The 27962-nt window shown below is 40.2% G+C and overlaps 1 protein-coding gene across 5 annotated transcripts in view; it reads left to right on the top strand.

Moving 5' to 3' along the window:
• Window positions 1–27962, top strand: part of ST3GAL3 (ST3 beta-galactoside alpha-2,3-sialyltransferase 3) — a 184520-nt gene that overhangs the window by 4968 nt on the left and 151590 nt on the right. For all 5 annotated transcript variants that reach the window (XM_040611242.1, XM_040611239.1, XM_040611241.1 and 2 more), the window contains exon 2: window positions 25–169. In XM_040611242.1, the coding sequence (XP_040467176.1) occupies window positions 55–169 (115 nt within the window). In that variant the 5' untranslated portion in view covers window positions 25–54. The remainder of the gene's footprint in view (window positions 1–24; window positions 170–27962) is intronic.

A 27962-nucleotide genomic window follows, 5' to 3' on the forward strand; every position in this document is an offset into this window, starting at 1 on the left:
CAAGATGGTTCTTTTTTTCCACAGGTCATGTAGAAGAGCAGATTTCATGTGAAGATGGGACTGTTGGTGTTTATGCGTAACCTGCTGCTAGCCCTCTGCCTCTTTCTGGTACTGGGATTTCTCTACTATTCTGCTTGGAAGTTGCACCTTCTCAGATGGGAGGATTCAAGTAAGTATGAGCACCGTGTGACTGCTCCTGGGCTCCCGAAACGTCTGTCAGAGAGTTGCAGTAGCACTAAGGTGGTTCTGATTTAGTAGTATTAGAGGGATGTGATTAAGCCCAATCAGATACTGGAGCTTTTAGTATGCTTAAGGGGTTGAATTTATGATTACCTAATGCTCTTTTTGGCTTTGCTTTTATTACTGGGTACGAAAGCAGGTTCACACTTTATAAATCTACTATTAGAGACTTTGGTTCTTAGAATTTTCTCTGTTAGTTTATGATTCCTAATTGTCAAAATAAAGAGTTTGTGCGCTGATACTTTTTGTTTCCTGACTTTTTCTGTACGTTTGAAGACACCTGAAATAAGGGGGTTTTCCGTGGTGGATTTTGATTTCTTTCTGTAATCATATATGCTGGTTATCTCATTATCTTACTTTGTCCTTCAGAAATCCTCAGCTTCCATTTATCTTCCATGTTATCATGTGCCAATTATCTGTCATCTGAAAGGATGTGTCTCAACCTTTTTAAGTCCAAAGAGACATCTGACCTCATTGAATACAATCTGAGGATTGTACTATGTGGTAATGCCATGGGAGGTTTTAGTTGCAATGAGATACAAACTAGGCTGAGGTTTGATTGCTCAGTTACTGCTCTTATTTTTGCTTGTGTTGATTGCTTTCTTGCTTGCATGTGAGAATTGTTTATTGAAAATATAAAAACAGGAAAACAATTCCCCCTCCCACCCAAAATGCAAGCCAGCCTTCTCTGCAGCTGTTCCGTGGGCTATTTCAGATGTCTCACAGCCGACCGTTGCTCCCTGGATCAGCGGCTGAGAAACTCTGATCCAGGATTGTTTTTCTGTCTGACAAAAAGCCATCGGTCAAATTCCATCTTCGCTGTATTGTGTTTCTTTGCATGCTGCGCGAGCTTTCTACTGCAGTGCTTATTAAACTTAATATTTTTCTACCTCTGCATGCTTTACTTACATGCTCTAAGTAAAGTTTTACATGATGCCAGATGATGACTTGGATGTGACATTTGCACTGATACAGTGATTTTGACAGGAGGACTGCTAAGGTGTCTTGCACTAGAACAGATATTGTAAGACTGAATTTGTAAAAGGAGATGCGTAATGTCTTTCTGAGCAGGGATTGTTTCTTTAGGTTTGTGCTTCAGAGAGGGAGTAAAAAATCTTGATTGTGACCTAAAACTAGCACTTTTGTCGATGAGGTATAGAAAATTCTTCCTGCATGCAAATAAGCACAGAATATAGTTAAAATAAAGTTTTGCCATATCTGCTACCACATAAAGATGTGTATGAAATTATACTACCTGCCATCCTTTGCTTCCTTCGTACCACCAGAAATTGTGTTGGAACTTACCCAGGCCTGCAAAAAAATCCTTCAGGCCACAAACTTCATGTATGAACTTAGTTAAGCGTGGAGGAGAAGCTTTGTGTTTGTGTGACGTATACCAAGGTGCTGGCATGGTTTTTAAATTTCTTCAAGTTTCACTTCTTTGGGTTTTGTGTCTGTAGTTTTGCATGCCATTTGTTATTTTATGTCATGTCAGTCCCTGGGGAGTTTTGTGGCAAGTTTTGTGATGTGATGTTGCAAATACATATGCAAACATTGTGGATTTCTATAAATGGAACCTGGAAAGATGAGTTTAAGTGCCAGCCTAATCAGAATAATTTCTGTTGAGTGAACTGGCTGCTTTTGGGTCCCCAGGATGTTCTGATAGCACTGTGAGGTGATGTCACAGACTTTTTTTTAGATGTGTGTCTCCTTTTTTCTAATCTTGGGTGTAAAATGTGTTCTTCATTTATTCTTGTAAGATGCAGTGCTTGCATTAAGCTTCTTCAGTGTGTACAAAGCAATGATGCTATTGATGCTTATTGATCTTTATCAGCTGTCACAACTGATACAGGCTGTACCAATATTGCTTTTCTTCTAGATGCTTTTATGAGTTGTGTATTAAATATCAGATGAAGCACCTTGAAATATTAGTGTTAACAGTGGTCTAGTGTAAGAGGGCAAATTTTTATGTGATTGCTTTTGAAAACAGTTAAGGTGGTACCAGTTTTCAGTTGATCTTCAGAGTTTTGTATGTATCAAAAAATGTTTTACTTACCATGTAATTTTATGCATGAGGAACTTAACGCAGATTTAAAATACAAATTTAAAAGCCTGTATTGTGAAACTTGATGCGAAGAGTTAATGTTAAGCTTCTATAAATAGGCATTTGAAAGTTAACAAATGACAGAATTGAAGTTGCTCATTTAACCATGATTAGGGTTCCTTGAGCATGGGTAATGTGATACAATGTATAATGGTGCAATTATACTTTCTATTTTCTGAAAGGGAGCTTTGCTTAGTTCAGTGCACAAGACAGGTGGTGCTTGATAACTGTTTGTGGTTTTATTTCCTGAATTACAATTTGGCGTGTGACCTTGTAGATTTCCTTAAGATGGATACGATAATGCTCGTGTCCTCAAAGGCAAAAACTAAGTTAATGTGTTAAATTTTGGGGTGCTTAATACTCTTAAGATTTTTTTATTATTATTTTTATGTGTAAGTTATCTTATTAAATTATTTTCTCTTTTCTTGTGACCAGTGTCTTTATTCTGTGTGACTCCCTAGCTTCAGTGGTCACATTCATCTTTTCTCTGTTCCATTCTTTATGCTAGAGGAGGCACCGAACTAAGCTATTCCTGACATCTGACACCCTTGCAATATTTTCAGAGACTCCTTTCGGTAAACTTGACACCTGTGCTTAGTATCAGACACAAACAAATTTGTCATAGAGTATGGTGAAAAATATTTGATCTGCTTACTTGCTGCTTGTGTAGTTTGTTCATTTAATGTTTTAGAAAATGCCTGTGTATGTTGTTGTTATGGATGAATTTGATGGTAACTGTAAGGAATCTAGTCAAGCTGAGACTTCAATGTTTGTGTATTTAGCTGCTAAAGTAAATGAATAAATGAAAAGCGTTTGTTTATTTGTACTTCTGACATCTCCAAGAAAGGAGGCTAAACTTCTGCATAGACTGAAAGATACATATCAGTGTTTCTTTAACTGTCTCCATTTGACTTTAAATCTGTCCTCCTAGAGTGATGCCTTAGTGAGTTCTGAGAGATTGTTCTCCTTACTGTGTGACTCTACACCTTGCCAAAATACAAAGGAGAATAGGAAAGAATTAATTCTCTAAGGCTTATCTTTCCTGTGACAAGAATAGATTGAATTCAACTAATGTGAACTAATTAAGGTGAATTAAATTCAACTGCTTCTTGCATTCAAGACGAATCTCCTGTGACTGCTACCCCTCTCTCATCCTTTTAGTGAGTATCATGGCTGGCTACTCTTCCTCGAGCCTTGTTTCATGTCGGTGGCAATATATTGTTAGTTCTCAGAGCAGTAGCAAAGTGCAGAGAAGTGGTATGTAACGCTGTGTGAATGCAGGAGAGCGTTTGAATTCTGGTGATCATTGGGAGTATCTGCACAGTGTTTAGGACAGAGGTAAGCTTTCCTTTTTCTTTCCTGATTTCTGTAATGCAGCTTCAGCCTCTGACAGTAATGGTAAGAGATGTACGCCATCCTTGCACGTTCTTCCCAGACAGGCAATAATGATGGATGCTGCAGCCCTCTGGTTAAGAGTGTTGAGTTGCATGGAGGTGTGTTAAGCATGTAGTACTGATAATGCGGTGTGGGAGACAAAAAGAAGTAAAAGTTTGGCATCAGTTTAGCTGACCTGTACATTCTAGAAGGACCTTGCAGCAGCAGATAATCGTAACTGTTCATTGTGTTTCTGGACACCTGAGTTGTTGGGGAATTCTTATATAGTGATAGGTAGCGATAGGTGCAAGCTTTGAAGGTCTGAGATGTGCACTGCGGGCTCTTTCCTAACAACTGCCTGTCCTTTCCTTTCTGCCTTCCCTGATGCATTTGACTGTGGGGAGGAAGGAAGATGTTATCTGTCCAAGTGTGAAGAAGACAGCAGGTGGGAAGGTGCCCCGTTATCTTTGAAAAGTACAATGGGAGATGGAGTCCTGCTGACAGTGCCTCTTAGATTCGTTTTATCGCCTTGGAGGAATGCATTTTTACCTGTAACTGAAGGACAGAATGTAGTAATGTTAAAATTCAATACTGATGCTTGCTACTTAACCTAGCATGTGTATAGCTGATTTTGCAACTTAAAAATTAATGTGTTGTAAGGAAGGAATGATTCCATTTAAAAATGTCCTGGCTATGGAAATATTGGACTCAATACCCCAAGGCAGCTTTTTTCTTTTCTTTTGTCTCCCCCCCCCAGCATTGAAATATACTTGGGAAAAAGTGTGATGCTATTTTCCTGTTCTCTATTGTATTTCTGTCTGCATTAGCATTGAATTAATTTGAAGAAATATATACTCTACTTCAGGTACTTTTGCCAAAACGTAAGTTAATACAATTTGTAGCTATAGATTTTGAGCTTGTCAGTTTGAATGTAGCTTTTGAAACATCTCCAGGTATGTTCTGTTGATGTCTCCATAAAGAAATCAAGTCACTACTCTGTCATCTGTTGCTCTGTGTTATTTTCAACTCTAATTCTGGAAAGGCAGCCAAAGAGATAAAGCTCTGAGAAGAGATTTTCTGAAGGTATTTCAGGACCCTTATCCTTTTTATTCATTTTTCTTTTAATGTCTGTTTCCATGGGAACTGAGGAGACATAAACAGGCAAAACTGACTCACTTCTGGTTGCAGGTTTTTGGTCTGCTTGCATTTCCATGGAAACTAGTCTTGCAGCAGTAAAAGGCTAAATTAATCAAAAGCAATCAAACCTTTATCTTTAATATAAATACTGATTCCTCTCTTTCAAAGTGAAGTGGTATTTTTGTCAGTTCTTGTATTAGGGACGAAAAATGTACAGAAGAAATGGATCTTTTTACAAGAGTTTGGAACATGCATGTTCTTTCTCACGTGGCTAAAGCCTCCTGGTACGTGTGGTGGTATGTAGTGTGGGTACAACTGTTGTATCGAGTTACTAGGGGTGTCATTTATTCTGTTAAGGGAGTGGATCTTGCATACACTGACATCTGACTTCTTTCCATTCTGTCGTTTAATGAAAAACGAATGAAAATACATTCAGTCCATGTGTGATCAACTAGGCCACAGAGACAAACTTGTCCCCTTTGTGGAGCAAGGTGTGTAATGGTTTCGTGTTCAGACCCTTATCTCTGGGAGTTACTACCCTACTTGCCTTTGCCAGAAGAGGGAAATGCAAGAGTGCTCGTATAAAAAATAACATCTCTGGGCCAGCTCAACTTGGCACTGGGAGCATAAATCTCTCATGAAGGGGGTTTGAGCTATGCTGGCTGAATTTATCGTTAGGTGGATGAGGAAGCATATCCTTTTTTTACTGTAGAATGACAAGGCACTCATGCCTCTGTTGTGAAGGGTGGCAAGCAAATGGTGGTGGTAACCGTATCTGTCTGTGGCCTTGGCTTGAGGGGGGGGTGTATGTGTCTGTTTCTCTGTGTGTGTGTGTGTTTTCATGCTTTGTTTAAGGTGAATTTATTCCTGTTGCTGTTGCTCCCCAGGCTGAAAAGCCTGAGAGACTTTAACCTTGTGGTCATTAGCTTTTTTTTTTTTTTTTTTTTAAAAGTGTTTTGGAGAGTGTTATGCAGCAGTGTAAGTGTTCTTTGCATTGCAGAAAGAAACTGGGAACATTATTGAGACAGATCATTGTGAATTTACGAACGTTTCAGTTATTAGTAACTTCAAGGTTTGTTTCATCTACTCAGCTGTTCTGTAGTCTGTCTTAGTGCTATACTTATTGCACCAAAATTGAGAACAAATGTTCAGAAAGTTCTCATAACATGGATCCAGCTACAGATTTAAGGGAACTCTTTGCTACTTTTCAGATGCTTTAGGGATTTGAGGATTACAACTGATGCTTTGAAGTGTTAAAAATAGGAAGTAATGTTATCAAGGCAGCAGTGATTATTAGAAAAAAAATGTAAAAATAGGAGTTTAAACAACAGTTGTCTGGTAAAGTAGCCTAACTTTTCTAAGAATTCTCTTGTTGGACTAAAAAATTCCACTTGTGTTCAGCTTGAAACTGAAACCTGTAGCGTACTAGCTGTGGTGGATGGTTGTCTTATGTGTGTAGAACACAGAAAAAATGGATTTAGTGCCCAGAAATTGTTATCACTGTTCAAGTTATTTTGTGCTCCCTGTTAATCTGCCAGAATAAGGAGCATGGCTAAACTTAAACTCCTGTAACTCAGGACATTCAGTTGTGGTAATATGTTCCACGGCTGTAATTGTGCCAGCTACTTTTTGCTTGGCTGGAGACAGATGTGTACGGTCCTGGTTCCTCTTGCTCTGGCTGTTTTGATGCAACCGCACAGGGCTGCCCACCCTTTTCGCCAGAGGCAGCTGCCTGTCTGCCACTAGGACAGAAGAGACTGTCTACTCAACGAATATGAATGAGAACTTTTAAGGTGTATGAAAGAGTTCAAAACAAAATTAACAGAAAAATCACGAGTGCTTCTCTGTCTTTTAGAAGGCAGCATTTCACAAGGAAGGCTAAAGAAACAGGAGAATGAAAGCGTTTCATCTTTTTCTGACCTGTTACGAAATATTTAGTGAAATACCCAATGTTGCTTTACAACCTTGCTGTTCTAGGGACCTCGCTGTCTCTCCAGGAATTTCTAGCGCTGCCGTAACGTTACCAGTGCAGGACAAAACTCCGCTGGGGCAAGGAGAAATGATGCATGACAGAGCTGTTGAGGGAGGGAGCAAGCATAATATTGCCTCGCCCTAGGGATTTCTTCAGAGGAGGAAAACTGCCCGAGCACTTCAGCCTTTAGGAACCTATAGGGGCAGGTTTAGGGAAGGGTGTTAAGAGCATAGCGCCCTAAGCACTTTGCGGATCAAGGAGTGATTGTTAAGCTGTGCTTGTACTCATCTTGATTTTGTCTTCATTTTAGCTTTTTGAGCCCTGGGTTACTGTTTTAGTTCGGAGCTAATGTCGACTTCTTAGTGAGATAGAAAAGCAAGGTGCAAGAATACTTCTCCGTCCCCCTACACACAGCTGGGTCTTAGCTTTGCATCCTAAAATAGTAAAGTGCTCTTGCTTGTCTTGACAACAGCAGTCTTGTTGCTGTTGGAGTCCCTGTTCAAGCCTTTGTATTTCCCGCTCTCCCCATTTGTGTGGCGAGTGGCTGGTGCAGCTGAAGGAACGTGTCCAGTTTAAAACAGGGTATGGTTTTATTTGTTTTGCCCAGTTGACCTTAAGCTAACTTAGGGTTTCACTTGCTCAGCCCTTGTGCATTTTCTCCCAGTCCCCCCCAAGTCTGGGAAGGATAAGTCCCTGTGACATTTGATAAGTGGATGGGGACAGTGTTTGTAAGGGGCAGCACTCAGTGTCCTACCTGCAGCTGGAGCTGTGTCCTCTGATACAGTTTTTCAGAGGTCGAAGTCAGCAGCTTTCTGTATTCCGGAAGGTACAATGCAGTGAAAGCACTTTACCTCTCTTAGCAATTGCTCTGCAGCTGAGTGCTTTCAGAGGTGAAAGGACTTACTCAGCTGACTGTGAACCCCTTAGCAATGAGTTCAGCTGGAAACAATACCTCCCTGCGAGGGCCGTCTCATCCGCGTTAGTAAGTGGTTCTCTGCCTTTCCTCCGTTTTGTGCTGTGCATCCCCTTGGTGCGCGAAGTGCACGCCTCTGACCTGTAGCCATTGCAGCAGCAACGGCTGTCCTGCCTTCAGGTATTACCGGCCTTAACGGCAGCTCCACCCTATCGCTCATTTGAATGATCACACGGACTTTCTCCGCTGGCTTTAATACAGGCAAGGCTGGCTTTTGGGCACCTTTCATGCCCACTTCAATTCTGCTTCATGTCAGTTCTGCTGATGTTGTTGGGGCAGTAACTTCTGGCGCAAAAGATGTGTGATTTGTTTCGAGTTGGACGGCTGTTGCTGCTGTGATCTTCTTGACTGTGGCCTTAGTACCGATTGTGACCATGTCTGTCACACTTTGGGATGTTTTGCAGAGGAGATTTTTCCTAGATTGTTTTCTTCTGCCAACCTTTTCGGTGCTCTTGTCACTATAACAACTCATTTTTTCTCATTGCAGTCTGGGTTTATATCCCTGTGTCAGGCTTAGGCAATAAAACAGCCAAACGTGGGTATGACTTGCAAGGGCAAGTACAATTGGGCCATGAGGCATAGCTCCGTATGAATTATGTATCTCTTCTGCACTTCAGAAGGAACGTAATTGTGCACCCAGGCATCCAGCAAAAAGCAATTTGTACTGAGTGTGCATATCCTGAATATATGTTTGAACCTGAGATAGCTGTTTTCAAGTGGTTGCTCCTTCATGGCACCACATGATTATATTGGTCTTGTATGCATTGCTTTCTCGAGGCAGTAATAGTGTGTGAGGATAGTGCCAGGATTCTAGTCAGGTACAGAAACTACAGGATATTTCTTAACCAGTTCTTGGTATTTTGAGTAACCAAATGCCTAGACAATCCACGTATCTGTCTATCTCTGAGAGTCAGAATTAAGCATTTCTTGCTCTGTTCCAAAAAAGAAAAATCAGACTGTGGTAAAATCAGGTATTTTATTTTTTTGCAGCTATTATCTGGTGGATTTCAGTGTTAGGGAGACTGATTAAACGTGAGGTTCATCTGAGCTGCAACGGTGCGGGAAGTATGCCACTGAATAGCTCCTGGAACAAAAAGAGTTAAACTTTTTGGTATTTACACTGTGTTAACTGCTATCTTTTCTAGCTACAGTGACTGTGCATGTTTTGAGGAGTATCTGTTCAAAATGTTATGTGTAGATACACGTGTGCTTTAAAAGAAGTAATAAAAATGAGATGGCACAGATATCAGTAAAAGTTGAGTTTTCCCAGCAGGTGAGTAGATGGTTCCTATGTATGAAGGCTTACTCTAAAATAAGTGTTGACAAAGTTAATAATTTATAAGTGCAATTGCATCTTTTTATCTTTGTCACAAATTAATCGATCTCAGAATACCTTAAATACTATATAGATACTGATTTTCAGCTGTGATGGTGTCTAGTGTCCAGTTGGCCAAACAAGGGTCGCTCTCCTGTGATTATGCATTCTACATCTGTGAAGTTCAGGAGAGCAGTAGTATGCTGAAGTTGCTTGCTTGGGGCAGAGATCATCTGCTGATGTTTGGAAAAACACAGCAGTATTTCAAAGTACGTATTGATGATAACAAAACTGGCGATGGTCTGCATGGGCAGCGCTGGTGGCCTGATGTAGGTACTGTAATTGGGGTACCATGTGGCTAGTGTAAGTTGATGCTAGAAGTTGCCTCAGATGCCACTGTGGAAGTACCTCAAGAAGGAAGTGTACAACCTGAACAGTTGTGAATGCTGGTTTGGGGTTTTTCAACATTCAGATTCACCACATCAAAGGCGCTGTACTTCATGCTTTCCAGCTGCATGAATACCGCAACTGCCTTTTCCTTTTTAAAGGTAGTAATTTATTTTTTTTTAATAATGGAAAAGTTTAATTTTTCTCTCCATACTCAAACACAGAATTCTTTTTTCTATTTAAACTTTTAAAAAAAATTATGTTCAGGCACAGACTAAACTTCTAGAATTTCTGCTCAAGGGATGCGAAACTGAGCTTTTGAAAGGAGGGGAATAATGGAACAGTTCAGGCAGTTTTAACCATAGCAATCACTAATGCTCTAGGTATAATTAGAAATCTAATTACCGTGAATTTAGTTGCTAAGACTTTTCTGCCTTTTGAGACTTGCCCCACACAATTCTATCAGGTTCCAAATAGAGCATAGGCGGTTCTCCATTATACTGCTGGGAAATTAGTAATGCTGCTTTTCTTTTTAGCACTGTTGCCATAATCTCTGTTCAGAAGTGCCTTATCTGAACATTGGAAAAGCTTTTATTATTTTTAAATAAGATGTATTATAACATTAATTTCTGTATATTTGAGTTCAGAGCTTTTGTGTTTGAGTCCAGTACTTCATTAGAAGCAGAATCCTGAGTTAATACAGTGTAAAGACTGCAAATTGGATTCTCGTGAAAAAATGTGTTAATTCTGATTGAATTTTCTAAATTTGTCTCCTGCTTAGAGATGCTTCAGATGTAGATTGAATATTTCTAAACTTTTGAAAGATAAATTTGCACATTGAAAAATAAGCCTTATTTGCATTACAAAAATTATGAAAGCTTCCATACTGTATAATAATATATTACTTCTGCTTACTGTGTATTTTGTTTCCCACAAAGTTAGTTTTATAATTACAGCATATTGTATTATTTGGGAAATAGTTTGTGCTTCTATGAATAGAGACCATGCCATTATATGAAGGGACTGCCTTTAGGCTGGTATTTCCTAACCTTTGAATGCTTTAAGCTTCTTGATATAGTTACTAAAACTTTTCTTTTTTCAAGAATTAAAAATAGCTCATAACTAGGGCTAAGTACTCTTTATGATGTACTCTCCTATGTAAGTTACACTTCCTGCTTCAAAGGGTGGATGGGTAAAGGACTAGAGAAAACTGCTGTTGTCTGGCGATTTGCTGCTTTTCTGATACAGCCTTGATGCAGAATTCCTTCCTATAATTAACTGTAAGTTTGGCTTCAGAAATGCAGTTGAGAAGTAAGAGGAACCATTAGTTGAAGAACAAAAACCTTGGTATTTGGAAGTTCACTTTTTTCTAGCAAACTTTATAATTCTTACATAAAAAAGAACAAAGGTAAGACATTTTTCTACAGTCTTCAACGTGATTTCAGGAAGTTAGGCTAATTTGATTTTTATTTAATACTGAACAGTGTAGCCAAAAGGTTTTAAAAATCCCTCTCAGTTGTTGTGTATTAATTGCTATTTTTGACACAATGCTGCACTAGTACAAGCACGCCTTGTTCAGCGGCCCTGTATTTGTTTGTGCCTTTGCAGGAATGGAATTACCCACTAAGTAGCTTTCCTTATCCTTGTCCCTGTTCACGGTGTTAACTAATCTTGTGGCGGTTTCTTTCTTGAAGGACCTGTTTATAAAAATGTTTGAGATATCTGTATAATTAATTTTTAATTTTTCCATTGTTTGTCTGGAAGAGCCAGACAAAACATGTAAGATGATTTTATTCAGCAGCCAGCTTTTCTGCCTGTGTTGTGGACCGGCGGGATTTGAAGAGTTGTTCCCATTTGTGTGGAAGTGTTCTACTAAGTGTGATATCTACTGTCAAATCGCTCTCCCTGAGAGCTCTATGTAATGTACCTGGAACTGCCTGCAACAATATCCCTGTTACCTCTTCCTGCGTGAGCAGTTCCTTTTTTTCCCTTGTTTTATGCTTGTCTGTTTCTATATAGCAACGATTTTTTTAAAAAGGCACTTTGTTTTGCATGCTTGAAGAAGTGAAAGTTGCATGGGATACTGTGGGGTTTTTTTTCTTTCTCTTTCTGAGGAATGAAGTTTTTTGCTTGGTTCTCTCATTTAATTATTTTTTTTAAAATGCTTTAATCTTTTTAAGGAGTAAATAGCATGGTAGGGTAAGTAATGTGAAACGAATTCTGGACTTGCTTTACTGGAAAAGTTTCTGCTGAGCCCAGGACTAAGCAGCTTCTGCTCCTCTGGCTCGTGTTCAGATATGCTGGAAAACTGGTTTGTATAGTGGATAGGACCAGGAAACTGATACAGTGTGAAAACAGAGGCCTTCTCTTCCCTCTCCCTCCAGCTCTTTAGATGTTATTTTTAATCCATACCTGGCAGGCTGAGATGCTTAAACCAATATTTTTGCTAAAATACCCTTGCAGGGTCGAGCCGGGAAGGGCTGTGGCTTGTGGCAGCGTGCTGTTGCGGCGGGTACCGCGTGGGGGCAGCAGATGTCTTCTGCTTCGTCATCCCAGCACCCCCCTGCCGCGGGAAAACCCAGGGCAAGCTCAGTAAATGGTATTTCAAAAAACCCGGCAAACCAACCCACAAAGAAATGCCTAAAACAAACCAACAAGCACAGCATTCTTCTTTCCTTTGCAGTTACAAAGTGGCAGCTGGATGAACTTTAGTAAATACCACATCAAAAAAAGCTTCTATAGAGTAATTCGGGTTTAGAGTAACTTAATTTAGAGGAGCCTTGCTATTCATATCCAGTCCACCGCCATTGCCAGTAGCTATTTTAATAATCTGATCAAGTCCCATCTTGTGACAAGTTTCTAGTTTTGCCTCCTGACACTCCTGTTCAGAAGGTCTTTTAGTGCCTTATCCTAATAGCTGGAATTTTTGTTTAATTCAGTTAAAATTATGCATATGCCCAAAGAACCTGGGGAGAGTGGAAGACATGACGCAGGGATGTCAGGTTTTGAGTACCATGCTTGTGTTATTGCAGGGGGAAGAAAATCTAGACAAATGTAAAATTCTTAAGAAACCAGGCTTTGTCACTTCAGTTATTGACAGAACAGCTCATTTTATTTGAAGAGCTTTTGCTAGTTGAGGAGAAAGAGGAAAAGGAAGGAAAGGTCTATGTAATCTTATCTCATGGGTTGGTGCTGTGGTGAAAGTCTGAATGCTTCTAATCCTGAGATCCTTCTTGCAGATATTTTAACAGAGAAGGAGAGTAAAGAATGAAAGACACACTTGATAATTTGAATTGCTTTTCACTGGGTAGAATTTATATGAGAACTGAAGACCAAGAAATGCTGAAGTCCTCTGCCACGTGATGATGACATGCTTATAATTTTTAAAAGAACTACTGCTGTTAATTTCACACGCTTTAAAGAGAGAAGCAAAGTAAAATTGGGGGGGAACAAGTTTGTGTTAAGAAGCACACCTGTTGTATATTTCTTTCATGTTGCATGGCAAAATCTGTATGGGTAAGTTCTGCCCCTCCATCACTGGTCACGGTCTCATGTAGGAAAGGCGGTGTCTTAGAAAACCCTCGCTGGGGTTAGCATTTACTGCTGTTTCTCCTTTCCCACTTTCCTATCTTCCTGCCGTGTGTGACCTTAGATTTCCTGAGACAGACGTGTTGTCTCTTCATGTCATAGTGCCTGCTAAGATTTTTTGACATAAGCTTGTCTGACTACTTTTCAAACTTACATATAAGCATCTGCTACAATCTTTCCATGATATTGAGCTTCCCAAACTAATGGAGCTGTGTGAAAAAGCACCCCTAAAGCCTAGTTAAAACATAAATGAATTAAGAAGATGGGGAAATAATTTAGTTCTTCTAGAAATATTTTGTAAAATTGCCCTAAATGAATGGCAAAATGTTTTATTTGTTTGTTTGGGGTTTTTTTTTGTTTTGTTTGGGTTTTTTTGTGTGTTCGTTTGTTTTGGTTTTTTTTTTAAAGAGATTAAGAAGATAGCATAGTGAATGTTTAATTCCGGTTAGAAATGACAGTGAGAGTCTAAAAATTTATTTGGGTTCAGGAAAGAATTTAATACCTATATAGAGGTTGGAAAAACTAAAGATGTCTGACTAACCAAGATTTTTGGAAGGAAAATGAATCTTAGTTCAAGATATTAAACTTCTTTATGTGAACTTACTAGGAAAAAAACATACTCTGATTGAAGGTTTTCATTTAAGGCTGCCTCAGATATGATTGAATAGAGGCATATTCCTTTCCTGTGAATTTTTGTTCTTATCTCATAGTGGATGCTCTCAACAGAGGAATTCCTGTGTATTGACATCTGATGATTTTAGGTCCAAATCTAGCCTTTCAGAAAACCTATCCCAAATAGCTGTGCTTTCCAATGTTTCCTATGTTGTAAGCACCTAAAAATATTAAGTACAGATGCTTTATTTCTTTGAAAGCGACTAGTCTTTGTATTTGTTAAGTTCACATGTGATAACTATTGATAGGAGATCAGCTTGAAGATGAAAGGTTTATTCTAGCAAAGCAGGTTAAATTTGGGATTAGGCTTGTGAAATATTCAGAATTAGTCTGTGGTTGATGCTGGTTTATTCTCTGTAACTTTCTTACATTGTTGTTCTGAAACTCAGAAAAGCTTAATGATGCTCTGTCTTCTGGCTCAGGTTCATTTGGAGAAGTAAATTAAGGCTAATTTGGAGTTACCAATCAATCTACTGCTGCTTGATTTGCTTTTCTAGCAAATTAAGAAGGCAGTGTTTTTCTGGAGCAGAATCTCTATCTTTATTCTGTTGTTTAAAACAGAATCCTTTTTGCTTCTCTCACTTGAGTTTATATTATTTTTTTTTCTGTGTCCCTTTAGCCATTATTCTTGCAGGCTTAGTAGTAAAAAGAGTGCTTTTACTAAATGTAACTGCAGTATATGCTCACATTTGTGTGTATACATGTGTAACGTGCAAAAAGTGGGGAAAAAACAGTTTTCATCTTGTATTAGGTGTCCAAATACAGAAATACAGAGGAAAATACACATACCTTTGTTAGTCTTAATGTGCCCCCCTTACTGTCCAATTCTTTCTGGCTTAAAACATCTTCCAAAATTTTTCAATGTTTTTAAGAACAGAGCAAGACCTTGCAAAATTATAGGATAACACTAGTTGAAAGGAATGTAAGGAGGTCTGTAGTCCAACCTTGTATTCAAAGCAGCATCAATTATTAGGTGAGACCAGGTCTTTCTGCAGTCAGGTTTTGAAAACCTCCAAGAATGGAGACTGCACAACCTCTCTGTACATCACGGTGAACAGACTTTTCTTTTACACCCAGTCCAAACCTGTCTTCTTTCAACTTATGCCCACTGCCTCTCATCATCCCACCATGCAACAATTGAGGCTCTGTTTTCCTGGTAATCTTCCTGCAGGTGCTGGAGGGCTGCTGTTTTGTTTCCCCAGAGCTTTGGCTTGTGCAGGCTAAGCAAGCCTCGTTTCCTCAGTCTCTCCACACAGGTCTTGTGTTAGCACCCTAGTATTTGATCATCTGCACAATCCCTTGCTTGTCTGTAGCCTTCCCTAGGCACCACGCATGATGCATTAAGACAGAGAGCTCATTGTCATTTGGATGGGGTTTTGTTGTTGCCTCCCCCCCCCCCCCCCCTTTTTTTTTTTTTTTTTTTTTTTACTGCTTCATCAGTTAAATCATTCCATATACTTTCTGGTATTTCACGTTCTGTTTTAAATACCTCTTTATTGTGCATTTGTTACACTGAAGGTGCCTGGTGCCTGTATTGGAGCTTGCTGAAGAAATGCCAGATCAATGAAGGGGCACAATGTTGAATGTACAATACTGAATGTATTTAAGATACATGATGATACAGGTAATGCTGTTGCTGCCACAGAGAACAGATTGATGAGCAGAAGAACAGATTTCAGGCAGCAGACACCCCCTCTAGGCAACCTGTTCCATGGTGCTCTAGCAGAGAAATTTTTCTTTGTCCAGTCTGAATGTCCTAATCTGTAACTTGTGGCTGTTGTCACTTCCCTCCTCTGAAAGGCTCACAGGATGGTGTGGGCATTGAGTATGTTTTCCATATGCCTACTGTTCTTTTTTTTTTTTTTTTTTACTTTTTATAAATTTGAATGTAGGTAGAAAGTGAAGTCCTGAAGGCAGTTTGAGAAGTGGGGTATTCCAAGATAATCAGAGCGCTCTCTTGGAATTCCAGAGCTCAACAGATGAGAAAGTCAGTGAGGAAAGGCAGTGAGTGTTTGTGCAATACTACTAATTTAGGCTCTGAGTACTTGACGCGCAGCTATTTATTAAGCTCAGAATAACAACTATTTGGAAGAGGATGGCTGTTACAGACTGCTGTGTAATCAGATGTCAGGGACTGGTGTGAAGATGACGGTTGCAAGGAAGGCCATGCATGTGGTAATTGGCTCCTGCTGGAGAAGACAGTGCTGCTGAAAATAGCTGGATTGGGTGCGAATACTGCTGCATTTGAACTGCTTCTGCTGCTGCCAGCTATTAACGATAGGCATGTCTGGGTTGTGACTAAAAATGTGGAGATGCTTGGAGTGTTGAACACAGGCTTGATCTTCACTGAAGTGACTACAAAGTTGGTTTGCAACCAGATTTGAGGGGAGCTGGGTGGCTGCAGTGTGTTGCATCCAAAAGGAGTAGCGCCCATAATGTCTCACTTGTGTACTTGTGTTTGTTTTTTCTAATCCTTTTGAAGATTTGTATTGCTTATTCTGTCATGTTTCAACTACCTGGACTTATTTCTTCAACTCCTTCTACTTCTGCAGTTTCCGATATAGAGCAGATGTTATTTTCCAAACTATTTTTGAGGTAGTTTATTTTCTTAGTCAGGCACACAAACTAAGCTGTTTTAAAACTCTGCCATGAATTGCTTCATTGATTCAAAACTCTCTGTGGTATAGAACACCTCAGGTGTTCCCTTAGTTGTGCAATAAGATGTGTGCTGGTGGCGACCATCGTCTAGCATGTTGCTGATTGATCTACCTTTTGAGCCCTTTTAGCCATTGCACGCAATTGTCTGACTTTGTCTGCAGTGACTGCACCAACAGTGACAGTTATCTCTTTCATAGCAGCTCCACTTGTCCTTCAAAGATAAGATAATCCAAGCATGCGAGCTAATAATCGGTGAGAAATACCATAACCTCTTTTCTTTCAGTAAGAGTTGCGTATATTCCTCTTCTAAGCTATTTTCTCTTAAAATGACTTTCATCAGTTCCTCCTACCATGTGCCAGTGTACACTTCATGAAACATTTTAATTAAAAAACATTATTTGTGGTATTTCCTTTGTTGATGTCCAGTGGGAGCTATTGGGATGAATGTTTCCAGAAGGCTTCATTTTGCATTGATTGCTGAGTGGTTCCCTTCTGACATCCTGTACAGGGTGAAGCCTCATCTCTGGAATGTCTGTCTGGTCCAATAAAATGCTTGGGAAAATGTGGTTATATGCTGTCATGTGAGGTATAAATCCCTTGCAATTTCATGTTGTATGCTGTACTCTCAGACAGGATTATAAACACATGGAGGTGCTTGTATATTAGAAGTTTCATCTGGAAGATAGGAGCAAATCCAAGTTAATTTTTAATTTCACTTTCCCCCCATGTTGTTTCTCCATCAAGGCAAATGCTTTTGGCTTCTCTTAAACAACACTCTTGGAAGTGCGTCAGATTTCTAGGTGAATGTAGGGCAACTGTGCTGAGAAAGAAGTTATGTTGTTGTGATTGTAGCCATCTTGGGACTTGGGCTGTATTGAAAAATAATGTACTGATGTTAAAAATGGGGTGAAACTTAATCAATTTTTTTTAAAAAAACCCCACTAACATCAGAAAGATGTGAGAATAGCAACCCTGTAGGTAAGGAAGGGATGGCGTTAAATTCCAAAATACGTATTTAAGTTTAAAAATTATAATTTTTATTTTTAACTGCTAAAAATCTCACTTATTTTCCTATTTGTTAGGTATCTCACTGCCATTATTTTGCATTTCTGTACTCCTGGTGCTGACCTTTAGCCTAGCTATATCACTGGTGTTTAAGAAAAACAACTGGGAGTGAGCTGGAACTGCAAGGCAGTTTCTTTTTCTGTTGGATAATTTAGTTACTTTCTAAGACACTTGAGTAAATATTTAATTTTTAAGCCGATTGTCCTGCTTTTTTTTTAGTGTAGATTAATATACTTCATTTCTAGTACTGTTTATTTTCTTGATTATCTGATCTTAAATATTGCTGCTTATTTTAGAAGTTGTATTTTTTAATAGTGACCACGCCAAATGTTTTCCTTTGTAGGAAATTGTAGAAAATAGGCTTGGAAAGAACTGCAGGGGGTCTTTCTTCAGGCCTTTAGAAACAGTATTTTTAACATCATTTTATGCCAACATATGTCAGAAGTACTCTATAAAATCTGATGATGGAAACTTGGACAATCTATCCCAGTGCTTAATTATTCTTCCCTGTAGACAGATTTTTCCTGATGTCTACTCTAAATCACTTTGGCCACAATCAAGTCAATTGTAGGCTCCTCTGATCCTTACTGCCCCCCCGCCCCCAGCATGTGTTTCTGTATTTTAGGCTTGTTGATAGTTTTTTTTCCAGTCTTATTTTCTTCAGATTTGGGATTTTTAATCGCTTTAGTGGAAAAAAGTTTTTGGAGTCTGATCATTCTTACTTTCTAAACTCTCTACAACTTGTGTGTATGTTCCTTGGGGTGTGGTACTCCAGAAAGTATCCCTTTGGAGGCTCTGTCTGAATGAGTGGAGTAGAAAAATGTGGCTTGCAGTTATGTTCCAGCTAATGCTTTTCAGTGCAGAAACACTGGGGTTTCAGTATTGTGGTGCCGATTCAGATCAGCTTGCTGTTCGCTATAACTCCTTATAACACAGTTATGTCGGTTCACTTAGAAGTACTGTGTTCCCTTGCCAAGATTCAAATATTTGTATACTTGCCGTATACTTGGAAGTCTTGTTGCTGTTGCTATGGAATGTATAAAAATGTGGTTCCGAGCCTGCTCTTACGGAAAGACACGAAACCGTCTTTAAAGCTTGAAAGTTGTATCTTTTGGTCAAAGGCAACTGACTGCTGTCTCCCGTCTCTTCAGAAAACGACACAGAACTGGGTGGAAGTGTCTTGTTGACAGTATCATTATGGACAATATGTTTTGTTGGATTTCTTTCAGTTTCAAGCTCTGTAGACATTTTCTGTCATGTGTATCCCTACCCTGAGATGCTTTCTAGATCAGGAAGTATAAGGTTCTTTTCTATTGCAAGTTGTACAGTTTTTTCTCTTTTCTGTACGGAAGGATTTTTCTCTTTTTTTTCTTTCTTTCTTTTGAAGACAGGTGGTGTGTACATCTGGATCATACTTTGGTGTATTTGTTCACAGTTCAATTTTGCAACAGTGATCTTAAGCCACATAATCTAGATGGAGCATTCCTTGCTCTTGTATGTCTTTTCCTCCTTGCTGCTTGCTCATACAGGCATTCTGTGATGAATATGCCTGTGCTTCAAGCTCAGGTGCATTTTTTTGCCCTGTAGGACTCACCTAGTCTGTGCTTATCCTCTGTCCTCTTGCTTTCCACATGATGAGAGAAGAACAGTGTGCATACCCAGTTCCTGAATTTCTCTGCTGATAAAGATCATCAGCGAGACACTGTGAGAGCAGTGTTTCCTGAACTTCATGGCTTGTGCTGAGGCTTCTGTGAATGGGTCTGGAAACTCCATCCCAAGGAGAAGCTAAGGGACTCTATGACCTCTCGGTTTCTGCTCTTGCCATGCTGAATTTGCAATGTGATGGTCCTTCCAGCATGGGGATGGTGGGTGGTCGCAGGATATCGGAAGTAGAGGAGTCTGCCTGTGTTGTTACCCCTGCAGATGGGATGCAGCCTTCAAGTTGCTTTTTGAGGAACGTTCTAATAGAATAGTTGGATTTCTCTGTATGTGGCTGGTGGATGATGCACTGATTTTAAAATCTGAAGGCCACTTTCGGCTTTGCAGAAGACATCCAGAAAATATTACTGTAGTGTTGACTGGCTTTGGTCTTCCTTAGAAGATTGTTTTAATATTATTCTTTTAAATGTTAGTGGTGCCGAAACCCGGGAAAATCACCTGGAGTTGGATGAACGGCGGCCGGAGCAGCAGGACCAGCCCGGCGGGGAGGACGCTCCCGGACCGGCCAAGAGGATGGAAGCTCTTGCGAAGCTTCCATAATAAAAAACCCTTATTTTTAAGGCTAAAACTATGTCATTTTCCAATCACTGAAAAGGTCTTGGAAAAAATAAATAGATTAACATCATAAGTAACCCAAAACCTGTTTGTACTGGGAAGACACAAACAAACTGGGAACATCTTTACAGGAAATTAGGCAGGTAATGAGTAAAGCTAGGTAGGTGTTCGTGGTGCATCGGGTGTTTCTCATGCTCAGGACTGGGCTTCATCTTATGCTATGCTGCTTTGTAACAGTAGAGGGTACTGTTGGTGTAAGATAAAAAAATAGTTTTTTCACACAGAGCTTCGCTGTTGTTTTTTTTTGTTTGTTTTCTTTTGCTCCTAATATATTAGTCATTGGAACTGTTGACATGTTATTACATAGTCATCATTGGATCGCCACCTCGTCTTCATCCCATCCACTTACGGATTTATTAAGTAGTTTTGCGGACAGCCCCCTAATTAAGTGTAAATGTTTTCTTCTTATTTTTTGCTGTCACAAGTGCTTCAAAGACATGTCTTCTGATACAGCTTGTTTTTCCGTCAGTGTTCTGGAAAGAATGTTCCCTCCTTGTTCTAAATTGAGGTGTTGATTATGCTGGTCAGCTTTCCAGAGAGTTTTTCTTCCGGAGATAAAGTATACAAAAGAACAGTAATGGTTTGGGGACAAAGTTGCAATTATTCCATCTTTTTTGTTGGACAGCCTTACAACAATCTCTCCTTCTCAGCTTTATTTACCACATTCTTACATAGTCTCTGGCTGCTGTTCACCACAGACTTGTGTTTTATTTGAATGTTGACAGGTGTGCAAGTTATTTAAGACATGCTTTTAAGGAATGTTACTGCTTTGCCAGGGATCATTTCAGTTCTGTGGAAAGGACCTGAGCTTTCCAAATATATGTTTTGGAGGGTATAGTTGCATGGTATGTTGATTTTGGTAGCAAATCTGATGTAAGTAACTGGGTAGTAGCATTTTCAAGGAGTATTTTTGGTGGGTTTTGTCCCACACTTTTTCAGTGATCTGGTTTACAACCTCCCCCCACCCTGTTGAGCAGCTGTGCTGGGGGGAGTTGCAGTGATGTGCTGGACCACACAGGATGGGAAAATTTCCTTAATTTTGCTTTGCTTTCAAAGTACTGTGTAAGTACACCTTGAGGCTGGTGTTAATTTGGGGTTGGAATTGGTAATCCTTATGGGAGTGAGACACCTTCACTTTGGTCACTGCAGTATTCTAACTGTAGTGTAACGTACTTATGCTGTTGGAAATCCTAATATGGGTTGATTTGATATTATGCTGGCAAAAAGTACTACCTTGTGAGTAAAGTTTTCCACTTGGCAAACTGATTTAAGCCATAATGCCAGATTCAAATCATAATGCCCTTGTAGGTACAAGACATAGTAGGTATAGTAGCAAGCTCATTGAAGCCCCAAGTTCTTCAGCTGTTGAGTCTGCCTTTCATTATGGCTTGTCCACATGGATCATTTTGCTGGAATTACTGTCATTTCATTGGGAGAAGAACTTATGCAGACAAGCTTGAAAGACATTTATTTTTTCCCCAATCTGTCTTCATTCTTCTGCGTGTTTCTGGGATGGTAGGGTAGTTTTTAGTGATGGAGTCAGTTGGGAGCAGAAAAGAGAAGAGAGATGTCTGGGAGGGGTTGAGCTAAGATGGAAGAGGAGTGAAAGGTATTGGTGTGCTTTTGGGCTTTGGCTACCAGAAACACTGCTAGCACTGATTGTAACATGAGTGGTGTTTCAAAACGTATTTCTTCGAGCTTCAACCCTAACCCTTATTTCTATTGCTTACCTGGAGCCAGCTTTTTCTGTTTGACTGATTGCATGGCAAACAATGCCAGCTTACTCCAAAACAGCAGAAGATCAAAGGGGAAAGGTATTTTGCTAGTTTGACCTTTCAGTGTCATGTCAAATGAAGGGACATGGGGGAATGGATTCAGGGGGCTGTTTGGGGCTGCGTTGTGAAGCTGTGCCTTCTGTGGCATCACTGTTTAAGTTTTCACTAGCATAATGTAGAGCGTTAATAATCCATCTGCTTGAAATCTTCTGATGGGTGAATTTTGATGGGGAAAGTTGTCAGTGCAGGACACTTCAGTCAGTTTAGTATATTGACCAACTGCAGAGAAACTGCCTGGATCTTGCAAGTTAACTCGGGTAACTCCTGGCCAGAACGCTCCAGTTTGCACACTGTTGTGTTTAAGTGGCTGCTCCTCTTGTGAGAGTCAGTAGTAAAGAACAGTTTATTATGCATAATAGTCATGACCTCAGCAAGATCTTCTTGGATTTTCACTCCTGGACTCTAGTAGCCTTAAGAATATGCTTCATTATTTTGGGAAGGAAATTCTTTAAGTGAACCCTAACCTTACAGTTATTACATTTATCCTGTGCTCAACTCAGGATAAATTCAGTTCTCACTTTGAAATGGATTGTTAAGACTTGCCTGGCAGAGTATCACTGGCAGACTGGAAAGTTTGTATTTTTTGCAGTTGACTCCTCTGCATGTAGTTTGTTCTGAATCAGTCTAACATGAAGGGAAGTACTTGCCCTAAAACCCTGAGAGCAATGCTGATTTAGAGCAAGGATGTTTCACAGAATCACAAAATAGTTGAAACTAGAAGGCATCTCTGGAGATCTTCTTCACCCTTACAGTAGGATTGTGGGTTTTTTCTTATGTTTAAATAGAATTACAGTTTGTTCCCATTACCTCTTATCCTTTCACTGGGCACCTCTGAGAAGAGTCCATCTCTGCCTTCCTCATTCCTTCCCATCAGATTACATTACTAAGATCCTCCTGAGCCTTTTCTGCTCAAGGCTAAACAATCTCAGCTCTCTCAGATTCTCAGAGTATGGCAGATGCTCCGATCCTTTAATCGTCTTAGCTTGTTGGACTTGCTCCAACATCTCTCTCTCTTGCAGTGGGGAGCCCAGGATGGGACCCAGCCCTCCAGCAGCGCCTCCCCGGTGCTGAGCATCGGTGCAGGCTCCCCTCCCTCGCTGTGCTGGCAGCCCTCTACCCAGTGCAGCCCGGGATGCTGTTGGCCACCTTTGCTGCGAGGGAGCAATGATGGCTCAGTTAAGCTGCTCCACCAGGACTCCCAGGTCCTTCTCTGCAAAGCTGCTTTACAGTAGGTTGGCACCCAGCCTCTACAGTATAGAGTTATTCCTCCCCAGGAGCAGGACTTAGCATTTCCCTTTGCTGAACTTCATGAGATCTGTCTGCCCATTTCTCCAGGCCTTTTCCATACTTTTTGTCAGCAGGAGGCCCATGTTTTTCTTCCTTTTGCTGCTAAATTACTGTAGAAGCACTTCTTGTTGCCCTTCATGCCAGTCACCATTTTCAACTCCGGGTAGGCTTTGACCTCCTAAGTCTGTCTTTGCACACTAGGGCAGCGTCTTTGTACTCATCCTGGCTCACCTGACCCTGCTCCCAACTCTTGTGTGCATTCTTTTTATGTTTAAGTTTTGTCAGAAGCTCTTTGCTGATCCATGCAGGTCTCCTGGTGTCTGCTTGATTTCTTGCATGTTGGGCTTAAAGATTCTTGAGCTTGGAGGAAGTCATCCTTCACAGTCAACCAACTCCCCTGCACCAGTCCTCTCTCCAGGCCCATATCCGATGGGTTTCTCTGAAGCAGGTCCCTGAATAAGCTGAATCCTGTTATCCTGAAGCCCAGACTTATGATCCTGCAATTTGCCTTTTTTCCTTTGCCTTGGTTGTGACTTCAGGCTTGGTTCTGTGACTTCCCTGACTTGAACATCAGTTGCGTTAACAGCCTGCGTTTGTGGTGAGCTGGCTAGGCTGTATGTCTTAATCTGAAGTAGAGATTTTTGTATCTGAAATTCCTATCTTGAGTGAACCAGGCAGGCCAGTTCTGGGTAAATGCTAAATGTTCCTGCAGGAGGCTGTTGTTTCTTCTGGCATGTTCTTAACTCATATTTACTGGTACATCTGTTCCTTATGTGTGTCGGTCTTATGTACCAGTGCTAGTACTGATGCCGTAAGTCTGTCTTGTTTCTGATTGCTGGACACAGGTTTACCTTAGAAGAACTTCCGTCTAGTTAGATGTCATTTAAATTACTTTTTTGCTAGACCCATTTCCACCTTGTTATGTGTGCCTGGAAACGGGACTTAAATTTGCCCAGTCTAGCCATGCCCTGGGTTGTTTGAGATCATGGTGTGAACCAAAGCGTTTCTTCATGGTAAAGATACCCTATCCTGTATGTATCCACAAAGAACAACTGGCCTAGAGGAGTTGACTGCACAACTACCCTAGGAATTATATAGGCTGTTCTGTTTCTTACAGCTCTGAAATCTATACAATATCCACATGGTCATTAACAAGTTGAATGTAGCATGGGTATGGCCAAGGTGTAATGGGATTCTGGTAGGTGATCCACCTGCCTTCTCAACAGTGGTTTTCTTGGTGTAGTTTGTCTGGTACCTTTCTTTTAAGTTCTGCATCTTCTCCCCACACCCGGTTACCTGTAAGCAGTGGCTGTACCAGCTGATGCTTAAGGGGGGTGGATGCACCACTCTTAAATGCTGTACCTCAGATAGAACTGCAGAATAACACCCTACTTAGTATCTAGTATTCCTGGTCAGCACAGATGGTGAAGTGCTGGCAAAAATACTTGCAAAGTGATTTGAGAAGGGTCTGCTTGCTGTTAGTCACTACCACCAAATTAGCTAAATTAAAACCAGCTGTGGGAAAGTGGTCTGCTGCAACTGATAAATCTCATTTCCTTCTCAAGTGTCTGTGGACCTGGAGCGGGTGATAACTGCCTGCTTGGATGCAGTGAGGATCTAGAGGTGGTTGCAGTTCTCTTCCATATGTGCAATTTTGAAGTTGGCCTTAAATTCTGCTTTCGGCTCGCATTTCTCCATATGGAGTCCTTGGCCTTGAGATGCTGGGGTTTGCATATCACATTGAATAGCATCTATTATGGTTGGTGTTGCCGTTACTTGATTTGGTTTGGGAGAACTAGTGGATGTGTTTGTTTTATTGTGGTTTAGAAAGAATGTCAGGGTTATCTAGCCTGAGAGAGACACTGTTTTATTAAAGTTTAGAAACCTCACAAACCCAAAAGAACCCTTTCCCCCACTACTAAACCCTGACTTCAAAACCCAACAGCTTAACCATTTAGAGAAAGCAAACTGTGTGTTTCTGAGTGACCAGCAGTCCTTTGTGTTTTGTGAACTGACATCTCTGGCTTCTGCAGTATTCTTTATTCACAGAATGCCCTGCTCGCTGCTGTCTCGCTTCACTTAATCCTCTCCTCTCTTTCGCTATCATCTGTTCAGTTGTGCAGGCAATTTCACAGTCAAGCTTACGGCCAAAAAGTTGCCTATGTTGATGGCTTGTCACAAACCAAGAAGAGGCCATTTTCCATTTCTGAATTGATCCCAGACCTGCCAACATCAAGCTGTTGGATTTTTTTTTTTGCCAGTCAGATGAAGTTGTGTTAGATGAAGCAGCTGTTTTAGAATAAGGTTAATAAAATGACTGTTGCCTTTTATAAGGAGTTCTGCTAGTGGAATAATCCGCAAATGGTGAAACTCTAAAATTTGTGAATCCCGATGAGCCTGTGAAATCCTGACTGGGAGTGTACTTCAGCAGGTGGCTGGAAATGCTAATAAGGAATGGGATCTGTCATGGAGTGCTGTGGAAGGTTGGTCTTTCTGAGATTACAGTGGGTTTTCTTTGTGGAAATTGAATTAATCCAAGAATGGAGTGGCTCTTGGCAGCTCTCAATTTCTGAAGTTCCAGCTTTTGGTGAAGTAGAGTTGGCAGTTTCACATGATCTTCATCAAAACCATTTGATGTTCCAGTGATGCTGGTACTGTGGGGTTACTGTTCTTAGGCAAGCTGTTCCATTGTCTTGATATTTTGATTAAAGTAGTCTGTTGATCTAGGTTGTTTTTTGCTTTCTGTTACTGGGGTGTGTTGTTTTGTGTTATGGTGTTGGGGTTTTTTCTGGTTTTTTTTTTGTTTTGTTTTTTTTGTTTTTTTTTTATCAGAGGCCCTGCAAGTCCTCTGAAAGTCTACATGGCTGCTCAAAAGAGCAAAGCTAGTATGGGTGTTTCAGAGGCCTGACTGAACAGTGTAGGTCATTGCACATTGCATCGTGGCAGAGAGGAGAAAAATGGATGTGACCAAACTTTGTTGGAGTTGCATCAATAAACACCTTTCTACTGAACTTGTAAAATTTTAGTTTCTTTTCTGCAATATTGTTATAGCATATAATGATGTTATCTGTTATGTGTGCTTGTTGCCATCATGCAAGAGACTTAGCGGCTTTCCCAAATAGGGTCATCCAAGATTTTTGGATGCAGTATAGCAGGTGAGCCTGGTCACACCACTCATCTGCATGCAGTTCCCTGGTAATTGACTGCCTACGTCATTTCTGCACACGAGCTCTGTATCACTATAAGCTTTATTTCTGACAGACAGGGATCTTTCAGTACAGTTTATGTTTGAACAGTAAGTGTTCTTGTAGCTGGAGGTGAAACTGGCCTTTTTTTCAAGTCCTTTCATTCCTTGGGGGAATGGCAGCTTGGTTGTGTTTTTAGCCACTGGAAACCACACTGAGTTACTTTTTAAAGGGAGGCTTGCTTGCTTTGTGAAACAATTTCGTTAGGTGCTCAGCAGTTCAAGCCCATTCATCCTGTACTGGAACCAGTGTTTCTTAGGACACTAAGTGGTGTGCCTTGGAGTTTTTCTCACTGACTTGTTTCTCTGCCAAGTGTAACTTAAAAGGATTCATTGTATTTTTGTACGTGGTGTGATAGGAGGAACACTTTTTCTTTAGATTGTCTCCAGCTGTATTTGTCCAGGAGCTGGGTGCTGTGGTGATCAACTTCCGCTTCTGCTGCTGCTGTTTGAATTAGTTGTTCATTGTCCTGCAATTTCTGCACACAGAAATGAAGCGCTGTTGGCAGTATTTAGTCCATCTCTGGGTTATTTTTCTTATGTTTTTATGAACCAATGTTGGTTTTTTTTCTTCAAACACAAACAAATAAGAAAATATTAGGGAATAATAAACTGTATATGCAGCGTTCAAAGTTACTGTGGTTTTGTTTTTCTGTTTTGGGAGCTTTTTTTGTTTGCTTTTTCTTCAGAGTATGGGAACTTTCATAATCAAGTAGATACTCTGGGAACAGAATAACATTTGTCTTTTGCATCCTTCTGGGATGCACAGATGATTTCTGGAACATCTTTATTTCAGGTTTGCATCTGTCAATGTATGTTTGGTTTAGGATGATGCAAGGCTTTTGTGTAGACATAATGCCCTTTGTAGACCAGTTACTGTGGCTGGAAGGTAAGGAGAAGCCAAAAGCACACAAGCTTCAAGACATTTGTCTTTGAAAGAACATATGCTCTTTTATTTTTTTTAGTACATAAAAAATAATGTACTGTGTAGAACCTCTCAAATCCAAATTCTAGTGCACGTTTTGGAAACTTAATGAGTTTTAGGATGTGATGGGCCAGAAAGCTCTTCAGGTTTTGGAATCAGTTGTGGTAATGTTAAAAACCAAATAAAAACCCCAAACTTGCCCCTGGCTCCAAACTGCAAAAAACCATGAGTGAAAAATGGATGTAGCAGACTTTCTATTCAGTATCACCTTTTGTGTTAATAAATGGTCTGGGTCCTTGTCATGCAAAAAGTAGAACGCTGCCATTTTCTAGAGAAGATGCCTATAAAGCACTTGTATTCAGGAGATGTTTACGTTCATATGCTTTTCTTGTACCTTACTCCTTCCTGTCATTTGTTTGTGTTCTAGGCAGACACAGGAGGGAGGAGAAGCGTTACTATAAAGCTGTACATATGGACTTGTTGGCAGTTATTCTGCCAGATGGGCCAGATATGGTGTGCTTTAAGGTTTTGGGAGGTTTTTGACTACTGGCTTAACATCATAAGCAGTCGATCACGTTCAATCAAACTTAAGGATGTGAGTTTCCTGATGAAAGTACTTATATTTCTGCTTTTGAGGAAGGAGAGGTTTCTGAGAGCTTAGCTTGGAAAAGCCACCACACAGGAAAAGTTTTTTCCATACCAGAGACAAGGAGGAAAAAAAAAAAAAAGGTTAAATATCTCCAGTAGGCATAAAAACAAGACCAGGCTATTAAAATCATTGTCCTAATTGCCATTAATTGCATGTAGGGACTTTTATTTACGTAAAACAAAGGTAAGGTACAGCAGCCTTCC

This window comes from Falco naumanni, chromosome 11, assembly GCF_017639655.2.
Source record: "Falco naumanni isolate bFalNau1 chromosome 11, bFalNau1.pat, whole genome shotgun sequence".
NCBI lineage: Eukaryota > Metazoa > Chordata > Aves > Falconiformes > Falconidae > Falco > Falco naumanni.